We start from the raw sequence: 18,023 nt of genomic DNA on the forward strand, positions 1-18,023 counted from the left end.
ATGGACAGTGAAAGAGAGAGTGTGAAACCTGGAGAGGGAGAGATGGAAACAGAGATAGAGTGAGATACCAAGAGAGACAACAGGGATGGGAGACGCAAGAGAGATGTATCATTGAGAGAAAAGAATGGATGGATGAAAGGATGGATATGGGAGGAGGATTATTTCTTGCTAAGCACTGTTCTCTGCAGATTTCCTTGGGTTCTTATTCCCACATGGATTGTTTTAAGGAATCTCTGTACAGAGACAAGGCCAGAATCTTGTATCTTGGAATATGCACCCTTGAGTGTGTCCTAAGCTAAATCAATATATCAGTTTCTCCAACATAATTTGAGATCTCTTTGTATTTTTTTCTGCCCTTGCTACTTTATCAGATGTTCTGAAAATTTTCACCCTGAAATATTCTGCTCTGTTCCTGATTTACAACAGCTCACCCACGCATCCGTCTTTTTGTCACTCATGGTGGGATGAATAGCATAATGGAGGCCATCCAACATGGTGTACCCATGGTAGCGATTCCTGTCCTTAAAGAACAGGCTGAAAACGTGGTCCGAGTAGAAGCCAAAAAGTTTGGTGTCTCTATCCAGTTAAAGCAGATCAAGGCAGAGACATTGGCTCTGAAGATGAAGGAAGTCATAGAAGATAAGAGGTATGGAGCTCTTTGGGCTTGTGGTCACTTAGGCTGAATGAAGGCATCAAATACGAAGGGTGCTGTGTGGCACACTTTTGCAATAACAGCTGGAACTTCCAGGACACGGAATATGTATGTGACGCTAACATCTGACCTGTTACCTTTGAGAGCAAGACTAGGCATTTAGGTTAGATATTGAGAACGAGTTCTACTCAACTATAAGTAGGACTGTGACCTACTTATATAGGGTTTCTGAGAGGTGTTATATTTTAAGGGTGCTTATAATTGAATTACTTAAGGCAGAAGGTTGCCTTTCAGTCCCCCAATATGCCACACTGTTTCCTGCCTCAGGCCCTTTGTCAGTGTTGCTCTCTAAAACATCCTTCCTTCTCCTCTCAGGACTGGCACCTTCATGACAGTCCGACTAATCTCCAATGCCCTCTCCTCAGAGAGGCAGTCTTTATCTAACAGTCCTAACTGCACTCTTCTCCCATTCCCTTCGATCATAATTTCATTTTTCCTTCTTATCGCTTCTCAGGATCAGCAACTACCCCATCCCCATTTCTTTCTGTTTTAATTTATTGTGTGTCCCTCACACTATAGAGAGTAAGCTCCCCTAGATGGCCAAGTGTGTCTCTTGTGTTCCCATATTCCCAGGGCCTAGTAAAGGGCCTGCTACAAAGTAAGGATGAATTTATGTTAAGTGAATCAGTAAAAGGGCCCATGATATCCTAGGTAAATTCCCATCCAGCACAATGATCTGATAACCAGGATGAACTGAATAACTTATTAGGGTCTCCAGGACATCTATACTGAATGGGTTATATGTTACATCCCATATATTCATATCTACTCTTCCCTTTATCAAACATAAGCTTCCTGGGTAGAGATTTGACTTTACAACTTAGTCCCTGTTTTATAGTTTAGCACTTTTAGCACTAATCATGTATCTTCGCATGGAGGCGCTAGTTTGAGCTTTTCAGTGGGACCAACTGGATGGTGGTAAGGCCAGGCCAACAACTTTTCCTTGAAAATGAGTCTTCTGTGCATGCAGAGGAAAGCATGTGTGACACAAGGTCTCTAAGACTTCTGAGACCACAGGAAGTAATGCCCTGCCTCTGTGTCTGCCAACAGGTACAAGTCAGCAGCGGTGGCCGCCAGCATCATCAGGCGCTCCCACCCCCTGACCCCTGCCCAGAGGCTGGTGGGCTGGATCGACCACATCCTCCAGACAGGGGGTGCGGCCCACCTCAAGCCCCATGCCCTGCAGCAGCCGTGGCATGAGCAGTACCTGCTGGACGTCTTCTTGTTCCTACTGGTGGTCACCCTGGGCACCCTGTGGCTCTGCAGGAAGCTGCTGGGCATGGTGACCAGGTGGCTGTGTGGGGCCAGGAAGCTGAAGAAGGCCTGATGGGGATATAATGTTGATGGTTGTCTCAGGACCCACTGGTTGTACAAGGCTTCCAACAAACACAGGACACTGCTGGTGTCTTCCCCATATTGGCACTTTAGGGTGGAACACAAATATCTCCTCATTATAATCTGCCTCTGCTTAGAAATTCTTATGAAGTAATCTTGGGATCTTTTTTAAAATTGTGGTAAAATTTATATTATTTAAAATTTACCATTTTAACCATTATGTGTACAGTCGTTGGCATTAAGCACATTGATGTTATCATGCAAACCTCACTACCATTCATTCCAGAACTGTTTTCATCATCCCAAATTCAAACTCCATGCTAATCAAACAGTAAATACTCATAACCCTGCCCCCACCCCCATGACCCCACAGGCTCCTGCCAACCCCCATTCTACTCTCTGTGTCTGTGAATTTTATCTTGGCTTCTTGACTTGCCCCTCATCAATGGCCTCCTCACTCAGATCCAGGCCTTCATCCGACAACCCTGCTTTCCTCCCCATTCCATGTCCCTAGACACAGGGCCCTGCTTACTTCACTGTTGCTCTCTGGACACTTTTCTCTCTCTGATCTTTCTCTATCCTCACTTTTATGGCATGACATAAGATCTTGGCCAGTTGTTCCAGTTTGGGTCTCTTTCCTCTTGTGTCTCCTTCTCACCTCACGTCCAAGCTCAGGAAGCCTCTCCTCTGTCTGTCCTGCAGTTAGGCAGGGGTGGCCCTCCCTGGACTCCACTTGTGGTCTCTGTGCTGAGTCCCCTCCTATGAAGAGCATCTCCTTTGCTCTCAGACCTGGAGCCTGCCTTTCGGCCACAGCTGATGCTGTGTTTTTCACTTGTCACAATTACCTTCTCATTTCTCACTCTTAAAAATGTAGTCATGGTGACCTCAAGTCAGATCCCAGACCTCTGTGTGAGGCTTTGGGGCCCAGGTCCAGTGACCATGGCCATTCCCAGGACTTTGTTGATTTAGGAAACATCTTTCTGCCACCCTACTGTGGCGTAAATAGGAAGTAACCCACTATGTATAGCAATTACATTCAGTTCCTAGCAACATATACCAGAAAAAGAGTGTATTAACCACCAGGGTTATTTTTTGTTTTCTTGTTTGCTTCTTTGATAAGGACTGGTGTGGTGGCTCCATCTTATTGTCTGTAGATTTTGCTCCATTTTTTTTTTGACTTTTTGATATTCTTTACTAGACATCAGGCTCCCACTCTGGTAGGTTCCCTTCATAATATATTTTACTTTCAAGTGATTATGTGCTGATATTTGCTTTTGCATTTACAGATGGAATTATATTTCTCCTTTAAAGTTTCAAATGTATGCTATCTTGTGGGTTATAACACAGTGAAGAAAATAGTAGATATGCAGGATGGTCCCAGAAAACATAGTTTGACTGCTTAATTCTGGGGTTGTGCCCACATCTTGAAATAATTCAAATAGAGGATGAAGCAGCTGCTACCAATACTTCTTGCAGATGTGGAAAGAGGCCCATCCTTACCAAGGTCAGGATAGGATTTTCTGGGTAGAATGTGAAGTGGTGCCAGGTGTCTACCGAGTCCTGTGAGTTCTCATGCTGCACGATGTCACTTATAGTCCCAAGCACATCACATGAGGATGTGTGTGTGTGTGTGTGTGTCTGTTATTCAAGGTTTAATTTTTGTAATTCTTTTAAAAAAGTGTTTATTTATTTATTTTGAGAGAGAGAGAATATGAGCGAGCAGGGGAGGGGTAGAGAGAGAGGGAGAGAGAGAATCCTGAGCAGGCTGTGTGCTGTCAGTGCAGAGCCCAACCTAGGGTTTGATTTCATGAATTGTTAGATCATGACCTGAGCTGAAATCAAGAGTCAGATGCTCAACCGATTGAGTCACTCAGGTGCCCCTATTTCTGTAATTTTTATGAATGAAATCTCTAAAATTTGTCTTTGGTAATAGTGCCTTGAAAGGCAGACCTGAAGCTTTTTCTGTGTTGTGATTAGAAAGAAAAGCCAAGATTTCTTACCTTCATAATCAACAAACGGATATAAGGATCAGACTTTCAGATGCTGATTCCCTTTTCCATTCCTACCACATCATCATCTTTGAACACTTGTAACTCAGTGATGCCAACTCTCTGCCTGCTGCTTCCTGGGCTCTGCTTTCATCCAGCACATCTGATCAAAGGAAGCCGTGAGTGGGGATGATGCCTCTAGTCTGGATCCATTGAAACCTTCTCCACTGGACTGTGTCAGCATGGTCTTGACAGTATGGACATCTGATCTCATCATTTCCTGGTTAAGATCCTTTCCTGGCTCTCATTGCATGTAATACAAGCCCTCTGTGGTTTGTGTCTGGCTACCACTCCAGGAGCATCTTGAAAACTTGGAAATAGACCCACGCAGACATGTTTACTTGATTTATGACAAATCTCTTCAGCAAATTTTACTGGAGTAACTGATATCTGAATGGTCTTTGATTTTTACTTAATGGCACACACAGAAAAACATTGACTGTTACTGCATACCATACAGTATGCAAAGTAAGACATTTGATAAATTGGACTTTATCAAAATGAACAACCTTCACTCTTCTAGAGACATGCGTAAGAAGACAAAAATATAAGCCATAAACTGGGAGAAAATATTGCAACACATTTCTCAGAGAACTTGTATCTAGAATATTCAAACAAATCTTACAACCAGTACAAACATGGACAAAAAAAGCTTGACCAGACACTTCACAAAAGAAAATATGCAAATGGCCAATAATCACATGAAAAAGTGGATACTGTAGTCATTTAGAGAAATGCAAAATAAAATCTCAATATCACAACACATCTACCAGGCCGGCTAAAATTAATAGGACTGATCATATCAATAGTGAGCAAGAAGACAGAGCTACTGGAACTCATACCCGTTCCATTGCTGAGGAGAACGTGAAATGGTGCAGCCACATAGGAAAATCGCTCTGTAGTTTCTCAGTTAAGCATATACTTGCCACATGACCCAGCATTACTTGTAGGTATTTACTTAAGTTCATGAAAACATATGTCCACTTGAAAGTCTATACACAAATGTTCATAGCAGCTTTATTTATAATGGCCCCAGATTAAGAAAAATTACATGCCCATCAATAGGTGAATGAAATGACATTGTGTTGTATCCATGTAATGAATGCAGTTTGTTGCATACAAATTACACTTTAAAATTGATTTGAAAATCTCTATGTGTGAGATGTGTTTTTTTAAAGATGTTTATTTATTCATTTTGAGAGACAGACAGAGCACAGGTGAGGGGCAGAGATGAGAATCCAAAGCTGGAAGGACAGAACAAGAGATGAGGCTCGATCCCACCAACTGTGAGATCATGACCTGAGTGCTTAACAGACTGAGCTACCCAGGCACCCCTGTATGAGATGTGTTTTTAAGTGTCTTCCTCTTGTGTACTTTAAAATGTAGTGTTCACCAATTATTGTTGCATTACATATAATTGGAAATGCAAATACATTTTAATTTCTAGAATAATAGAACTAGTACAATTTTGATGAAGGAGGAGAGATGTGTGTATAAGAAATGGAGTTACTTCTTAGAGAATCAGAGGACTAATGGTAAACAGACTAAGGAAGGAATCAAGTTCACATACTCAGACCTAATCCAAATTTATTTTGTGTGTGAGACCTGTAGTCTCTCTGTAATTATAAAATAACATTCAGAAATGATAAAGACAGGCAAAATATTTAATTTGTTGACATCTAATGGGCATGGAACATGACACACATGAAGGATCTACATATAAAATGCATATATTTGGAGGTGTGTGTTAGAATGTCAAAATGAAGTTCAATCTGTCATTTATGTTTCTTTTCACTATGTAGTGATTCTTTCACTGACATGTTTCTACCATTACCACTAACCATGATCACATATTGATTCTTTGTTTGCCTAGCTACACTAAATACTCTATGGATGTGATTTTCCCCCATGTCAATCTTCTGTTGTTTGGTTTATCACATTGTGATAAACACATCTTGCAGGCACTGTGAGATGATTACTTGTTGAAGTGTCAACCAATTATCTATGCAAAAGGAGGTAAATGGAATTACTTGTTGTCTTAAGCAAACTTCTTTCTACTTAGCTCAAGGAACTGGCTATTTCTGAAAAGCGGATTTCATATTGTAAATGTCCTTAGGACGAATGCATTTTACCCAGTTCAACAATTTGATTCAGCCAACACTGACTGCTTTCATATTTGTCAAAAGGCATCATACTGGGCATTTTGGAAGATGCAGATTCTAAGCTGAAAGTGGGTTCAGCAGGCCAAGGGCAGGGCAGCAGGCCAGGGTGGAACCCTAGTCTAGAAGAGGATTCAGAGGATCCTGACTAAAATTTGGTGAAGGAGGGAATCTTGTCACACCCACTCCAACACATTGTGCTGTGCTGTACTTCTGTATCAGTGACCACACTGTGTCCTGTCTCAGAAATGCCATTCTGCTCTTGTTGGGACAAAAAGCTTCTACATGTTCTTCCTACCAAACTTTATTGTGTTCACATTAGTGTGGCTGCACTTGACTTTGACCCTCACAACAGAGCTCCCTGTATATCCTCTTTCGAAGCATTTTTCCTAATATGTTGAAATCACTTGTTAACATGTATGTCCCTCAATTTAGAAACTATAAGACCCTAACGATCAGGGACTGGGTTCCGTTTATCTTGTGCTTATAGCACATGGCATGGTGGTTCAAACAAATAATGCTGAGATGACAGGATAATCTTTTAGAAGAGAGACAATATTTGATCCATATCTCACACCATATCTAAAAGTAAACTCTAAATACATTAGATATTTAATATAAATAAATGACAACATACTGAGTCTAAAAATAAGGTGTGTGTATGGAATTACTATGGAATGACCCTGATCCCTGTGTATGGAATGATCTTTTATATGACTTAAATATTCTGAAGCAACAAAGAAAAGTTAACTAGTTTAATTTGACAATAGTAAAATGTTTTTACACAGCTAAATTACCACAAGTAGAAAAATACCATTAAAAAAGTGGGATAAGTGGGGCGCCTGGGTGGCGCAGTCGGTTAAGCGTCCGACTTCAGCCAGGTCACGATCTCGCGGTCCGTGAGTTCGAGCCCCGCGTCGGGCTCTGGGCTGATGGCTCAGAGCCTGGAGCCTGTTTCCCATTCTGTGTCTCCCTCTCTCTCTGGCCCTCCCCCGTTCATGCTCTGTCTCTCTCTCTGTCCCAAAAATAAATAAACGTTGAAAAAAAAAAAAAGTGGGATAAGTGTATTCATAATTTTCATCACAGTGAGATGACTACTAGTCCTAACATTTTAAAACTCTGTCAAAATTGAGGAAGGAAGCTTGTTACAAGGACACAGTGGGATCATAGATACCTATAAACCACAATGAACAAGACAATTTTAGACTAATGTGGATTGAATTCTAATCTGTTAAGTAAAAGAACATAGTCTAAAGACAATATAGTAAGCTCACTTTTATTTTTAAGTAAAGAGAAAAAGGGAGAGAAAAAAATATAATTATATCTACATGCTGTTGCAAAAAGAAGCAGAGGGATGAAAAATCAGAATCATGTGATAGATTATAAAGTTGTTTTTGAATAGCGTGAAGGTCAAGGAAACAAATGGCATGTCTGTAGATTTCTGTGTTTACATAGTTTGGTCCTTGTAGGCATGTTATTATTTTTCATAACAAAGTTCTATTTATAACAAAAAATGGAGGAGAAAACTCTAAAATAGAATACAAACAGAAACAAATGAATTCAAAATATTTTCAAATGTGTAACAATTGCACTGTACCAAAAAAAATGAGGGAACACAATTGCATTTTGAACACAGTACTTTGAATATATGTCTCATCAATCTAAGGAAAAAAGGAACTGCAAAAATCTACTTTTAGACTAATCTATTTTTTGAGTCATCTATTGGGTAGAACGGATATTCACAGTTCATGGATTAGTACATGGTAACATTTTTTCAGTATGATTGAGCAGATGTGTAAATATACCAAGGATTTTGAAAGTAGATTTCTTAAATTTAGAAGGAGAGTTACTAACGTGGAAATGGAGGAGATGAAAATCACCTCTGTGGTGGTGCTGGAATTGAAGGTATTATCAGTATGGATTCACATTTTCCCACAAATTATATGTAAACATGGTGGTATAGATATGTAATATTTACATCCATCCTGTATCTATATATTTCATAACTGTCCACTGAAAAGGATTTATGAACAACAGTGCTTCATTAGCAATGAGCACTTCTGCAAACCACACCTATTTTTTAAAATACCATTAGGTGTCTTTGAGAAATGGAAGATTTGAAGACAGAAACAAAAAAAATTCGAGTGGAGTCTGGAAATTGTGTGCAAGCAAGAAAGGAAAAGCTCCAAAATGGTTGAGTTTCAACAGCAGCAACCCAATACATGATAATAGGAAGAGATAATACCCCACTGAATAAATACAGAGAGATGAATAAATAATGATAATAGATTGATACAGATAGAAAATAGATAGATGATAGGTGGATAGGGACAAAGGAAAAGGTTTTGTAACAATACAATGCCACATGGAAAAAAAAAAAAAACAAAGAAAAGTGCAGTTAGAAATCACTAATTGGCCACCATGACAGCTACAACTGCTTTAAGTAAGAAACAAAACAGTTGATAAAATGAGTGAGTGAAATTTGATAGGAACAGAATATTTACACAGTTTCAAAATGTCTCCCCAAATCTGATTTCCTAATTATAGGGTAAAAAAAATACCAGCTTTACAGTCAAGAATCTTGATGAACACCACCTTAAATAAGGGATAGAGTTATCATCTCTAATGATAGAGGACCATCTAATAATATCATGTGCTTCGCATTGAGATTCACTGAGATGGAATCAACACCACGTTTGTAGTATTCCCACCAAACTCCCTAGTAACCTGAAGTATTCTGAGAAAACATCAAACAAACCCAACTGGGGATCCATCATAGAAAATAAACAGCTTGTACTCTTAAAATATCAATCACGTGAAAGAAAAAGAAGGGTTGAGAAACCAGTCCTTACTAAAGGAGATGAAATACACATGATAACTAAATGCAATGTGTGATCCTGAATTGGCTCCTGCACCAGAGAATTCCTGTCACAACATAGGATACTGTGTGCACAACTGGAGGGATTGAAATCAGGATTGTAGACAAAGTAATGTGATTACATTAATATTAAATGGTGTCTCCCTAATGCAGATTAATATTGTCACTGGGAAGATATGCTACCTGAACAGATGAAAATTGTGAATGTGCATGCATGTAATCATATAGTATGAGGGGAAAGTGGAGTAATAGGTTGGGAGAGTTTTAACACGTTTCTAATGAGAAATTTCAAACACTTAGAAGAATAGAACTTCTTGGTGCCCACTACCGAGTCCTATTTTGTCATGCGCATTCAGAATTACAGACTTAGCCTTAGAGGTTCAGTCCTTCAGGTCAAGACCTGGCCCTCCAGGGGTATTTAACACGTAGGGGACCCTAGCACTTTCACCAGTAGGTACTTTCCAAAGAAACTCCCTGAGCACTAAGTGTAGGTCATTTTCTTCTTGGAATCAGCTTCTGGGATCTTGAGATTGGAAGACTCGCGGAGATTTTAAGCAGGTACCTGGGGAAATGGGGCACGGGGATGACAGTATGAGGTCAATAGTGCAGTTAGGAGGTGGGAACATTTGGGGAAAAGTCACTAAAATGCAGAAGGGTCTGAGTCACCTGGAGGTGGAGCTCACTTGGAAGTGACATCCTAAGGTCTCTATCATTCCTGGTTCAGAGTATCTTCTCTGGGGAGAGTGTGGTGATTACAGGGACAGAGAGGGGTTAAGGAGAGCTCACTAACCCCTCCTTCCTGCTGCCTTAGCTTAGGGAGGGTGAGGACCCAATAGCCTGTGGAGCAAGCACCCAGGAGGCGGAGCAGAGGGGCCAGAAGTGACAAACAGAAGAGAAGGCAGGCAGGATCCACCTCTCACCTCTTCCCAAGCTGCCTGCCAGCGCATTTCCTTGGCAGCCAGGGCAGCGTGTGTCCCAGGGCACGCACACAGGTCACTGTGCAGGACACAGAGCCACAGAGCATAGGGCTCTGGGCACCAGGCTGGAATCTGCAGCTGGGACAGGAGCAAGCATGGTGGGGCAGCAGGCGCTACTGCTAGCTGGCTTGTTTTTGCCTGGGTTCCTGCTCTCTGAGGCTGCAAAAATTCTGACTTCTTTTGCACTGGGTGAGTGCTTAGCTGGAGAATCAGAAAGGGGCCCATCCCAGGCCCCTGTGCCAGGGTTCAGTCACAGCCTTAGGTCAGAGGATCATTCCATGTGGTGTTCTAGAGAGGGCTAGGGTCCCAGGCCAGAGGAGGGAGAGGCGTGAGAGGTCTGTGCGGTAGAATGGGATCCCTACTGCTGCGATGGGGAAGTTAGTTTTGGGCTACCAGCAGTTTCCTTTCCTCTCTTTGTATTTGCTCTGGAGCTGCTTCACATTCTGCATTCCTGGGGCCAGAATGTAGAGCCAGTGCTGAGCTAGAAATCATGAGCTGCCCACCACAGGGCATGGCAGGGACTTTCAGAGGCACATGCGAAAAGTGTGGGACAGTAGAAAGTGGAAAGTGAAATCAGTTTCACGCTCTTGGAGGCTAAGGACAGGGGCTCCTGGGGGCAGCAGCACTAACTGGGCATGTTTCATTAATGGGAAACCTGGAGAACTGCCTGGGCAGTGGAGGGGGCCCTGGACGATCAAGTTCTCGGTGCCCCTCTCTCTTTTGCCCTTACTGCTGGAAGGTGTTGACGGACTGTGAAGCAGTTAATTTTGTGTGAACCCAGTTGTAATGCCTTTATTTTGTCCCAAAGGGAACAGAAGGGGAACAGGAACATTTATTAGGAAGAAGGTTTCAGAAGATGGAGTTTCCTGAAGACTTTTTTGGATCCATTGTGACAGGCTAGGGGATCTGCCCTGCCCCTGCCTCTGCCCCAGAATACACTGGGCTCACCAACACCTTCAGGAATGGCTGTCTCTGCAGGAAGCCTTTTCTCATGCATCCATTCCTTCCTTCCATCCATCTTGCCTGCCTTCCTTCCTTCCTTCCTTCCTTCCTTCCTTCCTTCCTGTTTCTTCCTTCCTTCCTTCCTTCCTTCCTTCCTTCCTTCCTTCCTTCTTTCCTTCCTTCCTGTTTCTTCCTTCCTTCCTTCCTTCCTTCCTTCCTTCCTTCCTTCCTTCCTTCTTTCTTTCTTTCTTTCTTTCTTTCTTTCTTTCTTTCTTTCTTTCTTTCTTTCTTTCAGTTAGTTAACATACGGTGTGGTCTTGGCTTCAGGAATAGAACCCAGTAATTCATTTCTAAGTTATGACAGCCAGTGCTCAATCCAAAAAGTGCCCTCCTTAATGCCCATCATCCATTTAACTCATCTCCCCACCTACCACCCCTCTGGCAACCCTCAGTTTGTTCTCTGTATTTAAGTGTGTCTCATAGTTTGCCTTTCTCTGTGTTTTTATCTTCCTTCCCTTCTTCTATGTTCATCTGCTGTATTTCTCAAATTCCTCATATGAGTGAAATCATATGATAACTGTCTTTTTCTGACTTATTTTGCTAAGTATAATACACTCAGTTCCATCCAGGGGACTCATGGATTCCCTCAGTTTTATTCTTGTTTTCAAGTTTTAATAGTCCAGAGTTTCTTGATATTTTACCATTCACTGGAAATTCAGAGATTTTGAAATGGAATATATATATTTCTCTTTAGCAATAGACTTAGAGATTTGCAAAGAAGGAAACACATGATTGGATTATTTTTGTTGACCTGTTCAATACTCAGTATTAAAACTTTTGAACCTATGTTAACTACCTGCTTGGATAACTTCTCTATAGGGTTTTTATTTACAACTTTAATAAATAAATGACCTTAGAAAACTGAAGTAGGAAGTGTTTTTAATGCTTAGATGTAGTACTGTTCCAAACATAACTGTACCCACAAGTATAAGATGCTAGCCTACAGAGGACTTAATTGTCTGAAGTTCTGACTCTTTTCCTTTTCCTAAGATAGCTTGCTGTACCTCTGTGTCTATCAGGTAGATATTCCCCAAGTGACAGATCTTCTTTATTCTGGGGGGACTGTGCAGTTACATCATTAATTCTGAGGAACTTGTTTATACTTAAATGAAGTTCTGCCTGGAGGGACATTGTTGTGACCAGACAGTTCTACCTCTTTCAGCCAGTTAGGTTCTTCTTTCTTTGGGTAAGGAGGTAGGAGAGCAGATCAGCAGCTAACTAAGGAAATCCTTTCTTGGAATTCAGGCTTTTGATTTGGCTCATGGGCTCCTCCTTTTATCTATCCAGTAGTGATCACCCTACCTCTGGGAGCTAAAAACCCAGGATCTTAGTCTGCTGTTAGCAAGCTGAGGTCAATTTCTTATTGCTGGGGTTTATAAAGTTTAATAAAATACAAACACTTCTCTCTCTGAATTTTAGAATCAATTGAGAGAAAGTTACAGGAATTAGATCAAAATGCACCTTTATCTAGCTGATTGTGGAACTCTCCTTTAGATCTTCATTAACTATCAAGGCTGAGTAGTGGTTTGAAAAGACTCTGTATAATCTCTGGGTATTACTCTATTTCATTCTTTATTGTGCCTTGGGTAGTTTCCTCACATATTTGCACTGAACCGTTGTCAGGAAGACTCCAACCCCAAGCTTTCTCTCCCTATGGCTCTCTTTTGGTATTCTGGTACTCTGGTCTGTGGATTCTAGGTGCCATGTCCTTTCCCTAATCTGCAGTGCTCCACTCAGGGAGATGGCCAGGCCAGGTGTGGGTACCTCCTCCATGAGATGTATCTTGGAAGTTTTCTCCAGCTGGTCATGAATGTCCTGTGCTACATGGTGTCCAATGTCTAAAAGAAAACATTTTAATATATATTTGGTCAGGTTTTTTAAGTCTGTGAAGTTGAGGATGGCACTTGTTGGGATGAGTATACTGGGTGCTGTATGTAAGTGATGAACCACGAGACTCAACCCCCAAAACCAAGAGCACACTGTACACACTTATGTTAGGCAATTTGACAATGTTATATAAGAAAATACAGTAGGAATGTCAATATGGTCCTGTCACTTTCTTGTGGCCACAGCCTGAAGTTGCTTGTCTTCATTATTTAAACCATTCTATTGAAGTAATATTGGCATATAATTAACTGGATATATTTAAAATATATAATTTGGCATATTTGGACATATACATATGCTGACATATGTATGTATATATACCTGTGAAACCATCAACATAATCAAGACAACAAATATATTTGTCCCCACACCAGACAATTTGCAATGCCCTTTTGCAATCTCCCGTCTGGGGCCTCCCACCTTTCTACTACCATTGCCAGTCAATCCCTAATATGTGCCTATGTGTTAGATTATGTCATTCAGATTTTATATCAATGGGATCATATTTTTGTTCATTGTACTCAGCATAAATATTTTTAGATTCATTCATAGTTTGTGTATGAATAGTTGTTGCTGAATAATGTTCTAGGTATGGACTACCACAGTATATTTATTTAGTTGGCTGTTGATGGGCGTTAGGTATGTTTCCAGTTTCAAACTATTACTAATACACTTGCTGTGAAGATTTTTGTACAAGCCTTTGTATGAACATGTACTTTCTTTTCTCTGGATTAACTGGTAGCAGTGCAGTGGCTGAACCATATATTAAGTGCATGTTTAACTTTTAAAGAAATGGCCATACTGTTTTCCAAAATGGCTGTAACATTCTGAATCTCACCAGAAGTGACTGCAAGTTTCATGTACACCATATCCTTGTCAGTACTTGGTATGGTTAGTCTTTTTACTTTTAGCCTTCCTTGTGTGTTTAGTCATATTTCAGTGATGTTAAGCCTTTTTTCATGTGCTTACTTGTCAACCATGTATCTTCACTGGTAAGGTGTTTGTCAGATTTTCCCCATCCCTACGTTGGGTCATTTGTTTTGTTATTATTGAGTCTTCAGAGTTCTTGATATATATTCTTGATAGAAGTATTTTATCACATATATTTTATCACAAAAATATAAGCTCTGCAAATATTCTTTACAAGTCCATGACTCATCTTTTTATTCTTTTAGTCATGTCCTTTGAAGACCACAATATTTAATTTGTAAAATGTAGTTCATGTTTTTACTACATGTCTTAGTATGAATATATGGTTTTTTATTGATTCTGTTAATATGATGAATTTACTAATTGATTTCAAATGTTAAACTAACCTCATAATCTGGGAACACACCCCACCTGGTCATGATATTTTTGTTTTCATATTTGGGTTTGCTTAAATTTTGGCTTAAAAAATTATACCTGTGTTCACATGGAACGTTGCTTTTTCTTGGGATTTTTTTCCCCTAGCATTGCTATCAGTGCTATCAGTGCAATGCTTGTCTCATAGAATGAATTGGGTTGTGTTCCTTTTTCAATTTTCTGGAAGAGTTAGGGTAGAATTAGTGTTACCTCTTCTTAAGTTGTTTTAGCCACTCTGAGAGACAGGATGTCTATCCTCACCCCAAAGTTAAGTTTGGATATTGGAACTTACGGTCTTTCATATACACCAGGAGGCTATAAAACAGTTCCTTAATAATATAATGTGGCTTCCTGGGGAGAATAAGGCAACTCCCAAGCTGGTCCAAAAGTCCATTGAGAGAACAGGAAAAGGAGAGTGGCTTTTGACTTTTATGATGGCCAGCGGGTCGGCTGGAATGGGCATTTACCTTCATGTTTCATTTATTTGATGACCAGAACGTGCCATGTTTCATTTATTTTGATTTGAACCTTTGTAAGTAAGTCATTATGGAATTTTATGAGACCTGCTTCCTGAAGCTGGTGAGGGAGTTGAATGTATCACTGAATGTCTTACTCAAAAAACCAGCATTGTGCATTTAGGGAAGTGAATTAGTGCCTTGTTCATGATCAGTAATGTTTGAATATGTGAAGAGGATAAGGACAGTCTTGGTTGAAGCTGTGTACTATGTCTTTAGTGTGTGGAGACACATGTGTAACCTTCACTTATATTTTCGGTATTTATTTATGTATTTAACTTTACTTTTTATTTTTTAAAATTTGTATCCAAATTAGTTAGTATATTGTGAAACAATGATTTCAGGAGTAGATTCCTTAATGCCCCTTCCCCATTTAGCCCATCCCCCCCACAACCCCTCCAGCAACCCTCAGTTTGTTCTCCTTATTTATGAGTCTCTTCTGTTTTGTCCCCCTCCCTGTTTTTATATTATTTTTGTTTCCCTTCCCTTATGTTCATCCGTTTTTTCTCTTAAAGTCCTCATGTGAGTGAAGTGATATGATTTTTGTCTTTCTCTGACTGATTAATTTCACTTAGCATAATACCCTCCAGTTCCATCCACACAGTTGCAAATGGCAAGATTTCATTCTTTTTGATTGCCAAGGAATACTCCATTGTATATATATATACACCACATCTTCTTTATCCATTCGTCCATCGATGGACATTTGGGCTCTTTCTGTACTTTGGTTATTGTTGATAGTGTTGCTATAAACATGGGGATGCATGTGTCCCTTCAAAACAGCACACCTGTATCCCTTGGATAAATGCCTAGTAGTGCAATTGCTGGGTTGTAGGGTAGTTCTATTCTTAGTTTTTTGAGAAACCTCCATACTATTTTCCAGAGTGGCTGCCCCAGCTTGCATTGCCACCAACAATGCAAAAGAGATCCTCTTTCTCTGCATCCTCGCCAACATCTGTTGTTGTCTGAGTTGTTAATGTTAGCCATTCTTATTGGAGTAAGGTGGTATCTCATTGTGGTTTTGATTTGTATTTCCCTGATGATGAGTGATGTTGTGCATTTTTTCATATGTCTGTTGGCCATCTGGATGTCTTCTTTGGAGAAGTGTCTATTCATGTCTTTTGCCCATTTCTTCACTGGATTATTTGTTTTTTGGGTGTTGAGTTTGATAAGTTCTCTATAGGTTTTGGATACTAACCCTTTATCTGATATGTCATTTGCAAATATCTTCTCCCATTCTGTCGGTTGCCTTTTAGTTTTGCTGATTGTCTCCTTCTCTGTGCAGAAGCTTTTTATTTTGATGAGGTCCCAGTAGTTCATTTTTGCTTTTGTTTCCCTTTCCTCCAGAGACGTGTTCAGTAAGCAATTGCTGCGGGCAAGATCAAAGAGGTTTTTGCCTGCTTTCTCCTTGAGGATTTTCATGGCTTCCTGTCTTACATTGAGGTCTTTCATCCATTTTGAGTTTATTTTTGTGTATGGTGTAAGAAAGTGGTCCAGGTTTAGTCTTCTGCATGTCGCTGTCCAGTTTTCCCAGCACCACTTACTGAAGAGACTGTCTTTATTCCATTGGATATTCTTTCCTGCTTGGTCAAAGATTAGTTGGCCATACATTTGTGGGTCCATTTCTGGGTTCTCTATTCTATTCCATTGATCTGAGTGTCTGTTCTTGTGCCATTACCATACTGTCTTGATGATTACAGCTTTGTAGTATAGCTTGGAGTCTGGGATTGTGATGCCTCCTGCTTTGGTTTTCTTTTTCAAGATTGCTTTGGCTACTTGGGATCTTTTCTGGTTCCATACAAATTTTAGGATGATTTGTTCTAGCTCTGTGAAAAATGCTGGTGTTATTTTGATAGGGATTGCATTGAATATGTAGATTGCTTTGGGTAGTATTGACATTTTAACAATATTTGTTCTTCCTATCCAGGAGCATGGAATCTTTTTCCATTTCTTTGTGTCTTCTTCAATTTCTTTCAGAAGCTTTATATAGTTTTCAGTGTATAGATTTTTCACCTCTTTGGTTAGATTTATTCCCAGGTATTTTATGTTTTTTTTTTTTTTTGTGCAATTGTAAATGGGATCGATTCCTTGATTTCTCTTTCTGTCACTTCATTGTTGGTGTATAGGAATGCAACCGATTTCTGTGCATTGATTTTAAATCCTGCAACTTTGCTGAATTCATGAATCAGTTCTAGCAGTTTTTTGGTGGAATCTCTTGGGTTTTCCATCTAGAATATCATGTCGTCTATGAAGAGTGAAAATTTGACCTCCTCCCGGCCGATTTGGATGCCTTTTATTTCTTTGTGTTCTCTGATTGCAGAGGCTCAGACTTCCAATAGTATGTTGAATAACAGTGGCGAGAGTGGACACCCCTGTCTTGTTCCTGACCTTGGGGGAAAGCTCTCAGTTTTTGCCCATTGAGGATGATATTAGCGTTGGGTTGCTCATATATGGCTTTTATCATCTTGAGGTATGATACTTCTATCCCTACTTTCTTGAGGGTTTTTATCAAGAATGTATGCTGTATTTTGTTAAATGCATTGTCTGCATCTATTGAGAGGATCATATGGTTCTTGTCCGTTCTTTTATTGATGTGATGAATCACATTAATTGTTTTGCAGATATTGAACCAGCCCTGCATCCCAGGTATAAATCCCACTTGGTTGTGGTGAATCCTTTTTTTAAGTATTGTTGGATCCAGTTGGCTAATATCTTGTTGAGGATTTTTGCATCCATCCATGTTCATCAGGGAGATTGATCTATAGTTCTCCTTTTTAGTGGGGTCTCTGTCTGTTTTTGGAATCAGGGTAATGCTGGCTTCATAGAAAGAGTTTGGAAGTTTTCCTTCCATTTCTATTTTTTTGAACAGTTTCAAAAGAATAGGTGTTAACTCTTCCTTAAATGTTTGGTAGAATTTCCCTGGAAAGCTATCCAGCCCTGGACTCTTGTTTTTTGGCAGATTTTTGATTACTAATTCGATTTCCTTACTGGTTATGGGCCTGTTCACATTTTCTATTTCTTCCTGTTTCAGCTTTGGTAGTGTATATGTTTCTAGGAATTTGTCCATTTCTTCCACATTGCCCATTTTATTGGCATATAATTGCTCTTAATATTCTCTTATTATGGTTTTTATTTCTGTTGTGTTGGTTGTGATCTCTCCTCTTTC

General features: G+C 40.0%; 1 protein-coding gene across 4 annotated transcripts in view; it reads left to right on the forward strand.

The window, feature by feature from the left end:
* LOC124507711 (UDP-glucuronosyltransferase 3A2-like) overlaps positions 1-2,039 on the forward strand; it is a 44,496-nt gene extending 42,457 nt beyond the window's left edge. For all 4 annotated transcript variants that reach the window (XM_047074036.1, XM_047074045.1, XM_047074028.1 and 1 more), the window contains 2 exons: positions 427-646; positions 1,763-2,039. In XM_047074036.1, coding sequence (XP_046929992.1) covers positions 427-646; positions 1,763-2,039 — 497 coding nt within the window. The remainder of the gene's footprint in view (positions 1-426; positions 647-1,762) is intronic.
* Positions 2,040-18,023: the final 15,984 nt, after the last annotated feature.

This window comes from Lynx rufus, unplaced genomic scaffold, assembly GCF_022079265.1.
Source record: "Lynx rufus isolate CCGP_SWC_20201006 ecotype Redwood Valley unplaced genomic scaffold, mLynRuf1.p SCAF_1, whole genome shotgun sequence".
NCBI classification, from domain to species: Eukaryota; Metazoa; Chordata; class Mammalia; order Carnivora; family Felidae; genus Lynx; species Lynx rufus.